Source organism: Muntiacus reevesi, chromosome 11 (assembly GCF_963930625.1).
Source record: "Muntiacus reevesi chromosome 11, mMunRee1.1, whole genome shotgun sequence".
NCBI lineage: Eukaryota > Metazoa > Chordata > Mammalia > Artiodactyla > Cervidae > Muntiacus > Muntiacus reevesi.
This window is the reverse complement of record NC_089259.1, coordinates 14,454,325-14,472,338: the sequence shown is the minus strand read 5'-3', so window position 1 is coordinate 14,472,338 and position 18,014 is coordinate 14,454,325. Positions and strand designations below refer to the sequence as shown.

Below are 18,014 nucleotides of genomic sequence, written 5' to 3'. Positions count from 1 at the left end.
GGGTGCAGAGAATTTATGAGAAATCTCTGTATTTTCTACTCAATTTTGCTGTGACCTGCTCTAAAAAATAAAGCCTATCTGTAAAACCAATCACATGGTATATGTATAAAGATGGACACTATAAAGACATAAGTGAGACCTAGTCTCAGTTAGTCACATGAGCTAATAAGATCCAGAGTTCAAAAAAAAGGCACTGAAGGGGGAAGTAGGAAGATGTGATAGACTCTCTGCTTTCTGTAAATATATACTAGAATGCACAATGCCCCAGGCCCTCTTCTAGGTGCTGGAGCTACAAGAGTGAACAAACCAACCTTGGGAGCCATGGAACTTACGTTTTAGTTGAACACACAGTCCACGAGACGGAGGATGAGATGGTTGGATGGCATCTCCGACTCAATAGACATGAGTTTGGGTAAACTCCGGGAGTTGGTGATGGACGGGGCCTGGCATGCTGGGGTCCATGGGGTGGCAAAGAGTCGGACACGACTGAGCAACTGAACAGTCAACGCACAAAATTCTGTTCAGTGCCAAGGCAGGTGTTATTAGGTGCCGCAGGAAGGAAAGCAGGATGGGGGGCTCTAGAGTTGCTGGGCTGAGAAAGGAGTAACTGTCATGCTTTTAGTGCAATTGCAGATGTGCCATTTGAGTCTAGGCAGGAATGGAAAGAGGGAGCGAGCCCCTAGAGACTTGGAGGAGGAGTGTCCTAGGCAGAGCTCACACATGCAGAGGCCCTGAGGCCCTGAGCCTCGAGGACGGCGGTGAGCAAGAGAGAAAGGCATGGGAAATGAGCTCAGTGTCTAGGTCAGGTAGAGCCTTGGGGGTCATGGTTTTATCCAAAGGATGCCATGGAGCCACTGGAGGGGCCAGAGCAGGGGTAACATCATCTGGCTTAAGCTCTAGAAGAATCTTTCTGTCTGCCCTATGGAGAACAGGCTTAAGGGGGCAAGAGTAAAGGCAGAAAGTTCAGGTGAGAGATGACGTGCATCTCTACTAGGCTGGTGGCGGAGGTGGTGAGAAGCTGACTGACTGGGCATATTTTTTAAGTAGCCCTGACTAATAACACAACCTCTGTGCTTAAGACCGTCATGTATGTTTTTCTGGGTCTCGCTTTCTTGAACTGTAAAGTGAAGATAATAAGACCATACTTATCCCACAAAATTGTTGGAAGAAGCTAAGTCCACATTATATGCAGAGGTGCTTTAAAACCTGCATGATGTTACATAAATGTTAGTTCCTAGGAGTCTCAAGTGTGGTCCAATTTACTAAGTGATAATACAGCTTTTTCTCAGTTGCTCAGGCCAGAATTATTAGATTCATCCTTTGGGCTTTGTGTGATATATTTCCCAGTGAGGGAAAATGGAACGACTCTATCTCTGTGTCAGGGATTTTTCTTTGCCCGTGGCTTCTTGTTTTTAGGAAAATGTCATTCCATGACAAGTGAATTTGATGAAAAGAAAGTGTATTAAGAAATTCTGGCTTCAGGTGGTTTTTGAAAATAAGACCTAAAATAGAAAGTCCTCCCCCGTGAGCAAAATCTAGAAGCTTCTTACCGGTTCTCAGGAAGAAACCAACCATAGATGACCTTATAAAGTGCTTTCTTTAGGGTAAAAAAAGAGAGGGGGCAGTGGTTTGTAGAGTAAATGTGCGAGGTGGCTGGGAGCTTAATGGCTGCAGGTGGTGCGTTTCCAAGGATGAGCCTGCTGGCTGGGGGGTGGCAGGGACAGACTGTGGGAGTCTGGCTCCCCTTTCATTGGATAGCCTTGTGTAGGTCGCTCGGTCATGTCTGACTCTTTGCAACCCCATGGACTGTAGCCCGCCAGGCTCCTCTGTTTATGGGATTTTCCTGGCAAGAATACTGGAGCTGGTTGCCATTTCTTATTCCATGGGATCTCCCCCATCCTAGGGATCAAACCGGCATCTCCTGTGTCTCCTGCCTTGGCAGGCGAATTCTTTGCCACTAGTGCCCCCTAGTGGAACGCCTCTCTTAAACGGGGAAAATGATAGCGCCTCCTCTGGGGTCACTGTGTTGTGGAAGTCCCGTGCTGAGCGCAAACGCTGCTGTAGGGTCAGAGTCAGTTGCAGGATCTTCATCCCCTGGTGGAGCGTTCCCCGGGCATTGGAGGCCACGCCCTGCGGAGCCCACAGCAGCTCCTCGTCAACCAGCTGCACCTTCTTTCATTGTCTCAGATTTGGGCACTCTGCAGTGAGCTCTCTTGAGTGAAGGATTCTTCCGTCATTAAAAGTAAGAGCTTGAAAACCACAGATCTGACACCTAGTTAGAGTAATGCAGGATAAAACATGACGGGAAAAGGCATCCTGCTACAAACACCTGGGAAATTTAAATAAAATGTAAAAAAAAATGTCATTTTAAATGGATAGTATGTAAATGCAGAAGTATATATGTACAGTATTTAAATCTAGAGTATATAAGAGTATATTGGAGAAGAATAAAATGTAAAAAAAAATGTCATTTTAAATGGATAGTATGTAAATGCAGAAGTATATATGTACAGTATTTAAATCTAGAGTACATAAGAGTATATTGGAGAAGAATAAAATGTAAAAAAAAATGTCATTTTAAATGGATAGTATGTAAATGCAGAAGTATATATGTACAGTATTTAAATCTAGAGTATATAAGAGTATATTGGAGAAGGAAATGGCGATCCACTCCAGTATTCTTGCCTGGAAAATCCCATGAGCAGGGGAGCCTGGCCAGCTACAGTCCATGGGGTAGCAAAGAGGAGGACACGACTGGCATGAACACCCATAGAAGAGTGCATAAGAAAGGAAGGGGGTGACACCAGAAACAGAACCTGGAAAATGCGGATAGTGAGAGTGAGCCGGGTGTGGGAAGCGGGAGAAAAGGCTTGCATTTTAACGTCTGATGGGGACTCGAGGCCCCTGGAGGACACACATCCTTCTCAGGCACGAGTGAAGTAGCTACAGTAAGTGCTGACACATTTAACCACAGAACACTTGGCAAGCACCAAAGAGCTGATACCAGGACTTCCCTGGTGGTCCTGTGGCCAAGACTCCCCCTCACTGCCAAGGCGGGGGGCCAGGGTCCAATCCCGGTCAGGGAACTGCATCCAACATGCCGCAAGTGAGACCCAGCACAGCCAAAGATGGAGGTGATATCATCTGTACTCTGCTCTCTCACCCCTGAGGATTGTTTTTAGTATTTCTATATAAATTTTTGGCTGTGTTGGGTCTTAGTTGAATTGTGCAGGCCTAATTGCCCTGGGCGACGTGGAATCCTAGTTCCCTGACCAGGGATTGAACCTGCCTTCCCAGCATTGGAAGGTGGGTTCTTAACCACGGGACCACCATCACCGGCATTGGAAGGCCAGTTCTTAACCACTGGACCACCTGGGAAGTCCCAACCCTATGGATTTTAATTGGTAATATTAGCAACATAGCCGAAAGCAACTCGTACATTTGCAAAGTCAAAAACACACCTGTAAATAACCTGTGTGTCAAAGAGGAAAGCATACTGGAAATTTTTAAATACTCAGAATGAAATGAAAGGTGAGTATCTACACTTGGAGGAAAGAGCTAAAATTTTGAGAGAAATGTTATAGCTTTAAATGCCTATCTTAAAGAAGAGGAGGAGGAAGAGGGTCGTGAAGCAGCAGCAAGATAGAAATCAATGAGCTCAATGTTCAATTCAAGGAATTAGAAGAAAAATACATAGTCTAACATAGAAAACCCACAGAAAGCAGCCATATGGAGAAAATAATGCTGGGAACAAAAATTGATACACTGGAAAATAAAAAAATATTAGAATGAGCAAACCAAAAGGCTGGGTCTTTGAAAAAAATAAGTAAAATTAGCAAATCTCTAGGCAAATGATCCGGAAAAAAGAAAACATATTTATACTCTAAAGAATGAGGACAAGAACATGACTAAGAGACGTGCATGTGTGCATGCTCAGTCATGTCCGACTCTGCAATCCCGTGGACTGTAGCCCTTCAGGCTTCTCTGTCCATGGGATTCTCCAGGTGAGAACACTGGAGTGGGTTGCCAATTCCTCCTCCAGGGAATCTTCTCGACCCAAGGATCAAACCCACGTCTCCTACATCTCCTGCATTGGCAGGCGGATTCTTTACCACTGAGCCACCTGGGAAGCCCAACTTAGAGACAGTAGAGGGTTTTTGAAAATATTATATCACAAAATTTTATGACAATAAATTTGAAAATTTACATAAAATAAACAATTTCCTAGAAAAATATAACTCACTAAAACTGATTCAAACAGAGATACAATACCTGAATATACTAATGTTATCAGTGAAACTGTGCCTCCCTTCAAAGTAGATACATTTAAATCCTAAACCCCACTGACTCAGATTATGACATTGTTTGGAAAATTGGTAATTAGTTCAGATGAGGTCATACCAGAGTAGGGTGGACCCCTAACCCAGTATGACTGGTGTCCTTATGAAGGACAGTGAAGACACCAAGTCTCAGGGAAGATGGAACCGGATGTCGGAACCCTGCATACACAAACCAAGGAAGAAGGACCGCAGGTCATCACCAAAGCTAGGAGAAAGCATGGAACAGATTTTTCCTCTGAGCCTCTAGAAAGAGCTGACCCTTGTGACCCCTTGATTTTAGACTTCTGACCTCCACGGCTGTGAAAGAATAACTTTCTACAATTTAAAATTGCCCAGTACTTTGCTATGGTAGCCCTATGAAATTAATATAACTGATAATCATTAGATTGAAATGATAGTTTAAAATCTGCACACACAAACACAGAGTGGTCCATTTCAGCTTCCTCAACACCAAAACAGGTAAACCAAGCCCCTTCGAAGGTTCCCTTCTGGAATCCCCAGCAAGTTGGTGGTGGTGATGGGTGGGGAAGTGATGGGTGGGTGGCATGCAGGAATCAGAGAGTAAGTAGACTGATGTCGAGCCTTCTGGTGACAACACAGGTTTCTCTCTTCTCCCTAGGTACTTCAAGGTGATGGAAAAATAATTCTCTACCCCGATGAGATTATCTTCCAAATTCTCTTTCCTGATGGATCAGGCCAGATATAGTATCCACTGGAACACAGGGACACATACGATGCCAGAAAAGTCTGTGATTTGGGGTCGGTGCATGGGTTTTACTGGGGCCTGCCTCGCTCTGCAGGGCTTTCTGCCTTCTGCAGGGGACCCCAAGGGAATACTTGTGCCTTAACCATCTCCCAGTTACCCATCAGGACACCTGGCTATGCTCATCCTCAGTATAAAAGAGAGCAAGTTCACGTACATCATTCTGGAAGACAGTGCAAAAACGTGCATCCGGGCCCTTATCAACAACTCTGGCCATGCCACCTTCCATGATGAAAATGGAGACATCTGGTAAGCCTGGGGCGTGAGTCCCAAACACCCCTCACTGCAGAGAAGCACTGTGATTAAGGTTTTGATTCCCAGTCTGCATAGCTGTCCTCTTTCTGGGTAAGCCTCTCTTTCTCTAGCTCATTCACTTAGAATTCAACCATCCAACCCACACATGGGGAGCTGGGTGTCGTGATGAGCCTGTAAGACAGGTCCCTGACCTCAGATGGTGCCCCAGCCTTTTTGCACCATTGCTTCGCCTCCAGGACATAGCAATCACAGACTCAAAAGCTGGAGTAAGCTTTGGGTTTCGTCTCCTCTCACTTAAGAATCGAACTTCACGAGAATGGCCTTAGAAAGACCCAGTGCCCCCTCTGTTCCAGGTGCCGCAGAGAGAAAGGTATGATGAGTGCGCTGGAGGTACATTTATTGTATTTTAAAAACATAACTTCTAAAAATTTCGTTGACTGTTATGTTCCCTTTTCTGGTAATGGCAGGGAACCTCATCTTACCCATTCAAGGTAATTCAGTCACTTTAGAATTTTTCTCCATCTCTTTGGTGTAAGAACTCTATCTTTTCAGGATTTCTCCCTTGCCTTCTGTTCTATGGTCACAAAGTGGAGAATGCATATTCTTTTGAACCAACTTTATACTTCTTGATAGTTAAGGCCAAATTTTAATTCCAAAGAAATATTTTCAGCCTCCAGACCTTGGTTTTTAGGAATATTTTCCCTGTTATGAGGTTTTCAACACCATTTGCTAGTTGACTACTTTGTTCTCAGGTGTATCTGCTCTTCCTGGAGGGAATAGAAATTGATGTCTATAATATTACAAAGCTACAGTAATTAAAACTGTGTGGTCCTGGCACAAAAGCTGATATATGGATCATTGGGACTGAACAGAGAGTCCAGAAATAAACCCACACACCTACAATCAATTAATCTTCAACAAGGGAGGCAAGACTATACAATGGAGAAGAGAGTCTATTCAGCAAGTGGTGTTGGAAAAGCTGGACAGCCTCATATAAATCAACAAAGTTATAGCACACCATCACACCATATACAAAAATAAATTTGAAATGGCTTAAAGACCTCAATGTAAGACATGACACCACAAAATTCCTGGGAGAGAACATAGGCAATACCTTCTCTGACATAAATCATCACAATATTTAGATCGGTCTGAATATTGGGAGATTTAGCGCAGTCTCCCAAGGCAAAAGAAATTAAAGAAAAATTAACAAATGGGGCCTAATCAAACTTGAAAGCTTTTACACAGCAAAGGAAATCATAAGCAAAATGAAAAGACGACCCAAGGACTGGGAGAAAATATTTGCAAATGATGCAACCAACAAGAGCTTAGTTTCCCAAATATACAAACAGCTCATGTAATTTAATATAAAAAACCAAACAACCTAACCAAAAAAAAAAAAAAAAAAAAAAATGGGCAGAAGACTTAAATAGATATTTCAAAGAAGATATACAGAAGGATAACAGGCACATGAAAAGATGCTCAACATCACTTATTATTAGAGAAATGCAAATCAAAAGTACAATGAGATATCACCTCACATCGGTCAGAATAGCCATCATTAAAAAGTCCACAAATAAGTGCTGGAGAGGGTATGGAGAAAAGGGAGCCCCCTACATTGTTGGTGGGGATATAAATTGGTGCAGCCACTATGGAAAACAGTATGGAGATTCCCTAAAAAATCTAAAAATAGAGCTGCCATATGATTCAGCAGTCCCACTCCTGGTCAGATATCCAGAAAAGGTGAAAACTCTAATCTGAAAAGAAGTCCATCCACAGATGAATGGATAAAGAAGATGTAGTGTGTGTGTATATGTATATATTTGTATATATACACAGTGGAATATTACTCAACCACAGAAGAGAATGAAATAATTCCATTTGCAGCGACATACATGGGCCTAGAGGTTCTCATACTAAGTGAAGTAAGTCAGAGAAAGACAAATATTATATATCACTTATATATGGATTCTAAAAAAAATAATACAAATGAATTTATTTACAAAACAAACAGACTCACAGAAAAAAAGAACAAATTTATGGTCACCAAAGGGGAAAGGGTGGAAGGAGGGACAGATTAAGAATATTGTATTAACAGATACACACTGCTGTATATAAAATAAACAAGGATGTACTGTATAACACAAGGAAGTATATTTAATATCTCTAATAACCTATAATGGAAAAGAATCTGTATATAAAACTGAATCACTTTGCTATATACCTGAAACTAACTATTTTTTTAACTTATTTATTTTAATTGGAGGCTAATTACTTTACAGTATTGTAGGGGATTTTGCATATATTGACATGACTCAGTCATGGGTGTACATGTGTCCCCCATCCTGACCTCCCTCCCACCTCCTTCTGCATACCATCCCTTTGGGCCGTCCCAGTGCACCAGCCCTGAGCGCCCTGTCTCATGCATCGAACCTGGACTGGCGATCTGTTTCACATATGATAATATACATGTTTCAATGCCGTTCTCTCAAATCATCCCACCCTCACCCTCTCCCACAGAGTCCAAAAGACTGTTCTATACATCTGTGTCTCTTTTGCTGTCTCATATAGGGTCATTGATACCATCTTTCTAAATTCCATATATATGCATTAATATACTGTATTGTTGTTTTTCTTTCTGACTTACTTCACTCTGTATAATAGGCTCCAGTTTCATCCACCTCATTAGAACTGATTCAAATGAATTCTTTTTAATGCCTGAGTAATATTCCATTGTGTATATGTACCACAGCTTCCTTATCCATTCGTCTGCTGATGCGCATCTAGGTTGCTTCCATGTCCTGGCTATTATAAACAGTGCTGCGATGAACATTGGAGTACGCGTGTCTCTTTCAATTCTGGTTTCCTCGGTGTAACACAAGTATTTTAAATCTACTGTATGTCAACAAGAAAAGTGTTTTTAAAAGAAAGAATTTGATGTCTAAAATTGGGAAGAAGTACTGCATACAAGAAGCATCAAGAAATGGGGGCAAGAAGCTATCATCTCCAACAGTATCTGCTACACACAGTAGGGGCTCTTCTCCTAAATGTCGTTAAATTTTGGGGACAGAAGAGACCATGAGGAAAATCTGCTTTTATTTTCTTGATAAGGAAACTTAGGTACAGAAAAAATGATGAGTTTATTGCCCCAGGTCATACGTAAAGTCACAGGAAAGAGGTTTTATGGAATTTTTGACTTGGCTTGAACTAAAGCATTATTTTCAATTATCAAATAAAGTTTGCAAGAGAAACCACATCTTACGGCAACACACCCAAACCCAAGGGGAAGGGTGGTGCTAAGAGCTGGGGAAAGGCTGTTCCCTGCCCCTGACCTCAAGATTCCGATTCTGTCTGTCTGGGCTGGGGCCTGGAGATGTGCCTTCTTGGTACAGGTGCTTGCTGCTGCTGCTAAATCACTTCAGTCGTATCCGACTCTGTGCGACCGCAGGTGCTAAATCCTCACAAATACCCTATGAGCAATATACTGTTATTATCTGCATTTTACCACTGAAGCTGAGGCACAGAGACTTTAAGTAAACTGGCCCAAAGTCACACAGCTTGCAAGTGACCAAGTCAGGCTAGGAACCTGGAAAGTCTGACTCAAGAGTCCAGGTTGTTTTGTCTTTTCTTGTTTTTTTAATTGGAGGATAATTGCTTAACAAAAGTCTGGGGTTTTTTTATTTTTTTTTATTAATTTTTTATTTTTCAGTGGGTTTTGTCATACATTGATATGAATCAGCCATAGAGTTACACGTATTCCCCATCCCGATCCCCCCTCCCACCTCCCTCTCCACCCGACTCCTCTGGGTCTTCCCAGCCCACCAGGCCCGAGCACTTGACTCATGCATCCCACCTGGGCTGGTGGTCTGTTTCACCACAGATAATATACATGCTATTCTTTCGAAACATCCCACCCTCACCTTCTCCCACAGAGTTCAAAAGTCTGTTCTGTACTTCTGCGTCTCTTCTTCTGCCCTGCATATAGGGCCATCGTTACCATCTTTCTAAATTCCGTATATATGTGTTAGTATACTGTAATGTTCTTTATCTTTCTGGCTTACTTCACTCTGTATAATGGGCTCCAGTTTCATCCATCTCATTAGAACTGATTCAAATGAATTCTTTTTAACGGCTGAGTAATATTCCATGGTGTATATGTACCACAGCTTCCTTATCCATTCATCTGCTGATGGGCATCTAGGTTGCTTCCATGTCCTGGCTATTATAAACAGTGCTGCGATGAACATTGGGGTGCACGTGTCTCTTTCAGATCTGGATTCCTCAGTGTGAATGCCCAGAAGTGGTCATATGGTAGTTCTATTTCCAGTTTTTTAAGAAATCTCCACACTGTTTTCCATAGTGGCTGTACTAGTTTGCATTCCCACCAACAGTGTAAGAGGGTTCCCTTTTCTCCACACCCTCTCCAGCATTTATTGCTTGTAGACTTTTGGATAGCAGCCATCCTGACTGGCGTGTAATGGTACCTCATTGTGGTTTTGATTTGCATTTCTCTGATAATGAGTGATGTTGAGCATCTTTTCATGTGTTTGTTAGCCATTTGTATGTCTTCTTTGGAGAAATGTCTGTTTAGTTCTTTGGCCCATTTTTTGATTGGGTCATTTATTTTTCTGGAATTGAGCTTCAGGAGTTGCTTGTATATTTTTGAGATTAATCCTTTGTCTGTTTCCTCATTTGCTATTATTTTCTCCCAATCTGAGGGCTGTCTTTTCACCTTACTTATAGTTTCCTTTGTAGTGCAAAAGCTTTTAATTTTCATTAGGTCCCATTTGTTTATTTTTGCTTTTATTTCCAATATTCTGGGAGGTGGGTCATAGAAGATCTTGCTGTGATTTATGTCGGAGAGTGCTTTGCCTATGTTCTCCTCTAGGAGTTTTATAGTTTCTGGTCTTACATTTAGATCTTTAATCCATTTTGAGTTTATTTTTGTGTATGGTGTTAGAAAGTGTTCTAGTTTCATTCTTTTACAAGTGGTTGACCAGTTTTCCCAGCACCACTTGTTAAAGAGATTGTCTTTTTTCCATTGTATATCCTTGCCTCCTTTGTCAAAGATAAGGTGTCCATAGGTTCGTGGATTTATCTCTGGGCTTTCTATTCTGTTCCATTGATCTATATTTCTGTCTTTGTGCCAGTACCATACTGTCTTGATGACTGTGGCTTTGTAGTAGAGTCTGAAGTCAGGCAGGTTGATTCCTCCAGTTCCATTCTTCTTTCTCACGATTACTTTGGCTATTCGAGGTTTTTTGTATTTCCATACAAATTGTGAAATTATTTGTTCTAGTTCTGTGAAAAATATCGTTGGTAACTTGATAGGGATTGCATTGAATCTATATTGATATCTATAGGACATTTCACCCCAAAACAATCAACTTCACCTTTTTCTCAAGTGCACACAGAACCTTCTCCAGAATAGATCACATCCTGGGCCATAAATCTGGTCTTGAAAAATTCAAAAAAATTGAAATCATTCCAGTCATCTTTTCTGACCACAGTGCAGTAAGATTAGATCTCAATTACAGGGAAAAAAATTGTTAAAAATTCAAACATATGGAGGCTAAATAACACACTTCTGAATAACCAACAAATCATAGAAGAAATCAAAAAAGAAATCAAAATATGTATAGAAACGAATGAAAATGAAAACACAACAACCCAAAACCTATGGGACACTGTAAAAGCAGTGCTAAGGGGAAGGTTCATAGCATTACAGGCTTACATCAAGAAACAAGAAAAAAGCCAAATAAATAACCTAACTCTACACCTAAAGCAATTAGAGAAGGAAGAAATGAAGAACCCCAGGGTTAGCAGAAGGAAAGAAATCTTAAAAATTAGGGCAGAAATAAATGCAAAAGAAACTAAAGAGACCATAGCAAAAATCAACAAAGCTAAAAGCTGGTTTTTTGAAAAAATAAACAAAATTGACAAACCATTAGCAAGACTCATTAAGAAACAAAGAGAGAAGAACCAAATTAACAAAATAAGAAATGAAAAGGGTGAGATCACAACAGACAACACTGAAATCCAAAGGATCATAAGAGACTACTACCAGCAGCTCTATGCCAATAAAATGGACAACTTGAATGAAATGGACAAATTCTTAGAAAAGTATAACTTTCCAAAACTGAACCAGGAAGAAATAGAAGATCTTAACAGAACCATCACAAGCAAGGAAATCGAAACTGTAATCAAAAATCTTCCAGCAAACAAAAGCCCAGGACCAGATGGCTTAACATCTGAATTCTACCAAAAATTTAGAGAAGAGCTAACACCCATCTTACTCAAACTCTTCCAGAAAATTGCAGAAGGTAAACTTCCAAACTCATTCTATGAGGCCACCATCACCCTAATTCCAAAACCAGACAAAGATGCCACAAAAAAAGAAAACTACAGGCCAATATCACTGATGAACATAGATGCAAAAATCCTTAACAAAATTCTAGCAAACAGAATCCAACAACATATTAAAAAAATCATACACCATGACCAAGTGGACTTTATCCCAGGAATGCAAGGATTCTTTAATATCTGCAAATCAATCAACGTAATACACCACATTAACAAATTGGAAGATAAAAACCATATGATTATCTCAATAGATGCAGAGAAAGCCTTTGACAAAATTCAACACTCATTTATGATTAAAACTCTCCAGAAAGCAGGAATAGAAGGAACATACCTCAACATAATAAAAGCTATATATGACAAACCCACAGCAAGCATCACCCTCAATGGTGAAAAATTGAAAGCATTTCCTCTGAAATCAGGAACAAGACAAGGATGCCCACTCTCACCACTGCTATTCAACATAGTGTTGGAAGTTTTGGCCACAGCAATCAGAGCAGAAAAAGACGTAAAAGGAATCCAGATAGGAAAAGAAGAAGTGAAACTCTCGCTGTTTGCAGACAACATGACCCTCTACATAGAAAACCCTAAAGACTCTTCCAGAAAATTACTAGAGCTAATCAATGAATATAGTAAAGTTGCAGGATATAAAATTAACACACAGAAATCCCTTGCATTCCTATATACTAACAATGAAAAAACAGAAAGAGAAATTAAGGAAACAATACCATTCACCATTGCAACAAAAAGAATAAAATACTTAGGAGTATATCTACCTAAAGAAACAAAAGACCTATACACAGAAAACTATAAAACATTGATGAAAGAAATCAAAGAGGACACAAACAGATGGAGAAACATACCGTGTTCATGGATTGGAAGAATCAATATTGTCAAAATGGCTATTCTACCCAAAGCAATCTATAGGTTTTTGTAAATTCATTACATGGATCACAGCTTCTCGTCTAGGTGAAGAGGGGTGTGGTTGACAGGCTGGGCTCAACGGTGAAGGGACTTAATAGTTTGCACTCGGCTCAATGGGCAGTGGGAAGCAACAGGAGGACCTAGTGTTGGGGAGTGACCGGAAGTCCTCCTTATTGAAGGTGACCGAGGCTGCCCTGAGCAGGTCTGAGCCGGCTTCTCCCTCTGAACCGAACGTAAAGTCCCTGGACAGCTTGGACATCGCCTGGCAGGTGATCTGAGGGACTCAGGCTCCCCCAAAGCCTGCCTTCTCCTGACTAGCCCAGGGCTCAGATTCTGTCCCCTTCTGTGTTCTGTTCCCAAGAAAATCTTCTGCACCGGTTCTCAGGACAGACCTGGTGGGATGTGAAAAGCAGAAGCCGGGGCAGGAGGATATATGATGGGCTTGAAATGCCAGGAGAGGACGCTCGCAGGAGAGCAGGGCCCGGACTGGGAGAGAGAGGAACCCACCAGTCCACACTAGCCCACAGCGGCTACAAGGGCACCAGGCGCCATGCGGGGCAGCATCCGCCCAGGAGCCACACGGATGGGAGCCCTGCGCTCCAGGCTTCCAATTAGGTTTCCATGTTAGTGGGAAGGACGGATGAGAAGCAAGGATGGCCGATTCTCATTGTTCAAGATAGTTCAGCTCTGTCAAGTCTCCAGGGCATGAACTAGCAAACGCGAGCCGCTGCTCCCAGGGGAAGGATGCCTGTGTACACAGCACATTCAGTCACAGACGCGGGGCAGAATCTGAGTTGCCTGCTGCGCACATTCCCAGCTGCTCTTTCTTGATGCCACTCGTAACACGGGACACAGAGGATGGAGTCGGGAGGGGAAGGTCAGGTGGTGATGGGAAGTCCAGCCCTGGGGCCGGTGGGAACCAGGATTCAGTGTTTCTAGGATGTGAGTGTATCCACGTGTCTGTGCTGCTGCGGCGCTTGCCCAGTCACGTCTGACTGTTTTACCACCTCATGAATTATAGCCTGCCAGGCTCCTCTGTCCATGGGATTCTCCAGGCAAGAATACTGGCGTAGTTGCCATTTCCTCCTCCAGGGAATCTTCCCGACCCAGGGATCGAACCCGCGCGTCTGCTGCGTCTCCTGCATTGGCAGGCGGGTTCTTACCACCAAGCCACCTGGGAAGCCCCCATCATGTATACACACACACACACCTCTTTCCCTGGGAAGCAATGGTTTACTATTTGCTAACTCCGTGTTTGAGGCAACTTTATGGAATCTAATTACAGCAAATAATGAGAATTAATGTGTATCAGTAAATTATATGAAGGAACCTAACTGAGGCTGAATTGTCATACTGGGACCCAGAGGGGCTGGTCAAGAAGGGCTTCTCGGAGGAGGTGACATTTAAGCCGAGACTTAGGACCCACTGTACCACACAGGCTGGAAGGAAGACGTTCTCCAGGGAGGGCGAACAGCATGGCAAAGCCTTGAGGAGGGCAAAAGCACACATGACCCAGACTTCAGTCCTGTCAAGGAGCGACTGGGTGTGAGGGGCCAGGGGCACAGGAGGAGGCTGAACTGGACAGGCCGGGGCTGGAGGGCGGCGCCCAGCCTGGGTTCCGGGGCGGGGGCGGGGGAAGGGCGGCCCGCCTCGCTGCGGGAGGCCGTGCCCCCACCCGCTCCTCCCCCGGGCCCAGCGCCACGGCTGCCGGATGCCTTCTTGGTCTAGGTTGAGCCTGAGCCAAAACCTGGGCTACTACTTCGCCAAAAACGAGTACCAGAAGGCCTGGAACTGGTGGGATCTCAGCCTGCACGTGCACGCGCCCCCCGTCCAGCCCATCTCCTTGAAAATCAACCGGTACGTCGAGGTACAAATCAAGAGCCAGGACAAGATCTTCTTCCACTTCACCCACCGCGAGAAGCACGTTTGCTTAAACCTGGGCACCAAGTTCAAGGTTCGGTCCTGACTCCCCACCTCGTCTGCCAGGCGGGGAGCCGCCCGCCCCTGGCCCCGCGGGCTGGGGGTGGTCCCCGCCCCCTCCTAGGCCCCGCGGGCTGGAGGTGGTGCCCGCAGGCAGGGGACGGTCCCCGCGGGCTCCTGGGCGCGGGGCCCCGCGGGCTGGGGGTGGTCCCCGCCCCGGCGTCCGGGCTATGTTCTGCCCCAGCCCAGCCCCTCGGGAAACCAGGCCAGCTTCACGGACGGCGTGTGACCATGTACAAAGGCAATCATTTCCTAGAGGGGTGGGAAGTTCAAGAGGGAGGGGACACTGACAGCCGATTCACGTTGCATGGCAGAAACCAACACGACACTGTAAAGCGACTATCTTCCCATTAAAAATAAGTGTAAACAAAAAAGAGGCAATCAGCCAACATCCGAACACCCTGAGATTCAGAGCTGAGGAGACTGACATCCTCATCCCAGGAAGACCTGGACAGGCCTCAGGGAGCCCCAGATGGAGGGGGGCTCACAGGCAGACACTGGCCCCCCTGGCGGTGGCAGGGCTCAGTCTCCTGCTGTGCTAGGGAGCCCGTGGGGAGCAGCCAGACGCCCCCAGGAGGGCACAGCCTTTGGTTTGGGGTCAGGTTGGCATGTGGTCTCAACCCGATCACCGTAGCCCGTGTGTCCGGAGGCATGGGCCAAGTGTCTTGGGGAAGCAGCAGAAAGGTCACTGGTGGCAGCACTGGGCGCTCAGGTTTGCCCTGGAGAGACTCGGTCCTGGAAGCATCCAGGAAGACTCTGCCCACAGGGTCCCAGTCCTGCCGTGGGGGGCACATAGTGTCCGGGCATCATTAATCCTCACCCAGCCTTCTGTGAATTCCCCCAGTACATTACCCTGGAGGAGCTGAGCAAAATGAAAAAGAAACCGATCCTGGAGATGGAAGTCAGTCCCACGGCTCGGAAGATCCATGTCCTTCTGGGGAAAATGAGTGGGATCCTGAGGCTACTGACCATCCCCGACTTGGAAAGCTTCATACGTTGCGTCAAGATCTTGCCAACAAGCCGACACAGGTCCGAGCAGGAGGTCACCCCCACCGAGCTCAAGCCGTCACCCACTTGTCCCAGAGGGGCTTTGGCAGATGCTGAACGTCTGGGGGAGGTGGAGTTGTCAGAAGCCCCGAGGAAACCCCCGAGGAAACCCCCAAAGCCCTAGGCTATGTCTCATGACAGCTGGTTTGTAATTTGGTACCTATCACAGCTCCTTGGTTTGGTGGGGAAAGTTCTGGGGGGTGGGGGGCAGAGACGGGGCTGACAGCATCTGTGGCTGGGCACAGAAAAGACTTAAGCATGTGCCCTGAGGGTATCAGAAACAAATTGTTTCAGAGAATACATGTCAACACCTGTCCTGCTTGCTTCTACTGGTTATTTGAATGCAGAAGTTCTTTCTAGTCCTTGGATTGACTCAGGACACAGACTATCTCAAAGCCTAGCTGCACCCATTGTTGACTGTGTGACCTTGGGCATGTAGTTTCCTGCCTTAGTTTCCTCACCTATAAAATGGGTCTAGAAACAGTAGCCTCACAAACACCCCTCTTCCGCCCCTGCCAAGGCAGAGGGACACACACTCAGTAAAGGAGCACCAGCCTGCAGCCAGTCCCCCAACTGGGGGCCAACCAGAAGCCCAAAAGGACCCACAATCAAAGCCCCTTCAATCTCTGGGCCCCCTTTGGTCCCCAGTAACAGTCACCAACTTGAGTAGGTAAAGCAGAATGGGAAACGTGTGATCTGGGTGGAAGGTGCAGTGGGCCTCTGGTCCAGAAAGGACTGGTGTGTGGGAGGCCTCCGGAGCCAGGACTGTCATCATCAACTCACCGACGCTCGTGTTATTCCACAGATGCGTTTTCTAGTCTTTTCTAGTCATCTCAGTTTGTGTGGCTTTGTCTCCTGATCTTTCTCAAAGATTCCAGTGGTCTCTGATTGGCCTGGCTTGATTAGGTCACTCTTGGTTCAAGCCAGTGTGGTAGGGAGGGCGGGGTTACGTCTTGTAACCATAGCTCCTAGTTGATGGGAGCATGGGGAGGGGTAGTTCCTAGAAAAGGGGGGTTCAGGAGCTGGGTGGTCCTAGACAGCGTGCCCTTTCTATGTCCCTGAGACACTGCAGACTTTCCAGAATGACCCCAACTGCAGCCTGAACCAAGAGAGTGTGGGAAACCCCTTCTTCCTGACTCAGCCTAGCAACTAGCCAATCCCTGCTGTGAATAGACACACAAACCCTACTTTTGCAGCTGGGCTCTCCTGCCGCCAGATCCTCACCAAAGTCCCATCCTCACTCCAAACCCTGACAACCGTGCGCCTGGGGTGGGTCCAGGGCAGTCGGGCCGGTAGCAGCGGGCCCTATGCGGTCACCTTCCCTCTGACTCACACATCTTACTGGCACGTGGCATCATCAGCTAGAACTACAGTTACTTGTTGCCGGGTGGTGAGCCACGGGTGCTGCCAGTGACCGATGTGGGGAGCGAGGCGTCACGGGCCCACCTCCACATTTAGGGAGCTTGTTGGTTTACACCTTTACTGGGTGTGGGCAGGGGCCCCTTCTCTTACCAGGTGCTGGAGATGGAAGCTCTGGGGTCGAGTCTCAGCAGCAAATAAATCCTCCAAGCCTGCCCACGTCTCAGAGCCCCGACGTTTCTCCCACACGTGCCCTGGAAGCCGACGGCCCTGGTGGGGGGTCTTGGCACAGCCATATGCCAGCTGTGAGACCTCGGCTGAGGCAGGGAGCCCCTCTGGGACTCCATTCCCTTCTCCGTAACAGGAGGGCAACCACAGAACACAGCTCGCAGCTAGAGGAGGAGAACAGATGGCGCTGGGGAAGTGCTCAGCGTGGGGCTTCCCAGCTGTGAGCGCTTAGGATCATCAGCCAGTGCCTCCTCCTGGTCCTGCTCTTCCCAAGAAGCCTAAAAGCGTGACTCACCCCGTTAATGCAGAGACTGTCAACAGGTGGCCTCGAAGAGGCATTGGGTTTGGTCAGCTCCCTGTTTTAAAATATTCTGACTTCCCTAGTGGTCCAGTGGCTGAGATTTTGCATTCCCAATGCAGGGCGCCCGGGTTCTATCTCTGGTCAGAGAACAAGATCCCACATTCTACTACTAAAGATCCCGTGCGCCACAACTAAGACCCAGCAGAGCCAAACAGATAAGGAAATATTTCTTCAAAATTCAGGGACTTCCTCGGTGGTCCAGAGGCTAGGACTCCGAGCTCCCAACACTGGGGTTCCTGGGTTCAGTCCCTGGTCTGGGAACTGGGTCCCACATGCTGCAACTAAGACCCAGAACAGCCAAATAAATGAATAATAAATATAAAAAAATCTTTAGCCATTAAACTATCTTGTTGCCAGCACTTACATAGATGCAATATTTCACAGAGACTTTTTTGCA

At 45.5% G+C, this 18,014-nt stretch overlaps 1 protein-coding gene across 1 annotated transcript in view; it reads left to right on the top strand.

Moving 5' to 3' along the window:
• ERICH6B (glutamate rich 6B) overlaps positions 1-16,215 on the top strand; it is a 54,330-nt gene extending 38,115 nt beyond the window's left edge. The window contains exons 6-9 of the mRNA XM_065902401.1: positions 4,960-5,045; positions 5,200-5,352; positions 14,371-14,596; positions 15,467-16,215. Coding sequence (XP_065758473.1) covers positions 4,960-5,045; positions 5,200-5,352; positions 14,371-14,596; positions 15,467-15,793 — 792 coding nt within the window. The 3' untranslated portion in view covers positions 15,794-16,215. The remainder of the gene's footprint in view (positions 1-4,959; positions 5,046-5,199; positions 5,353-14,370; positions 14,597-15,466) is intronic.
• The last annotated feature ends 1,799 nt before the right edge of the window (positions 16,216-18,014 follow it).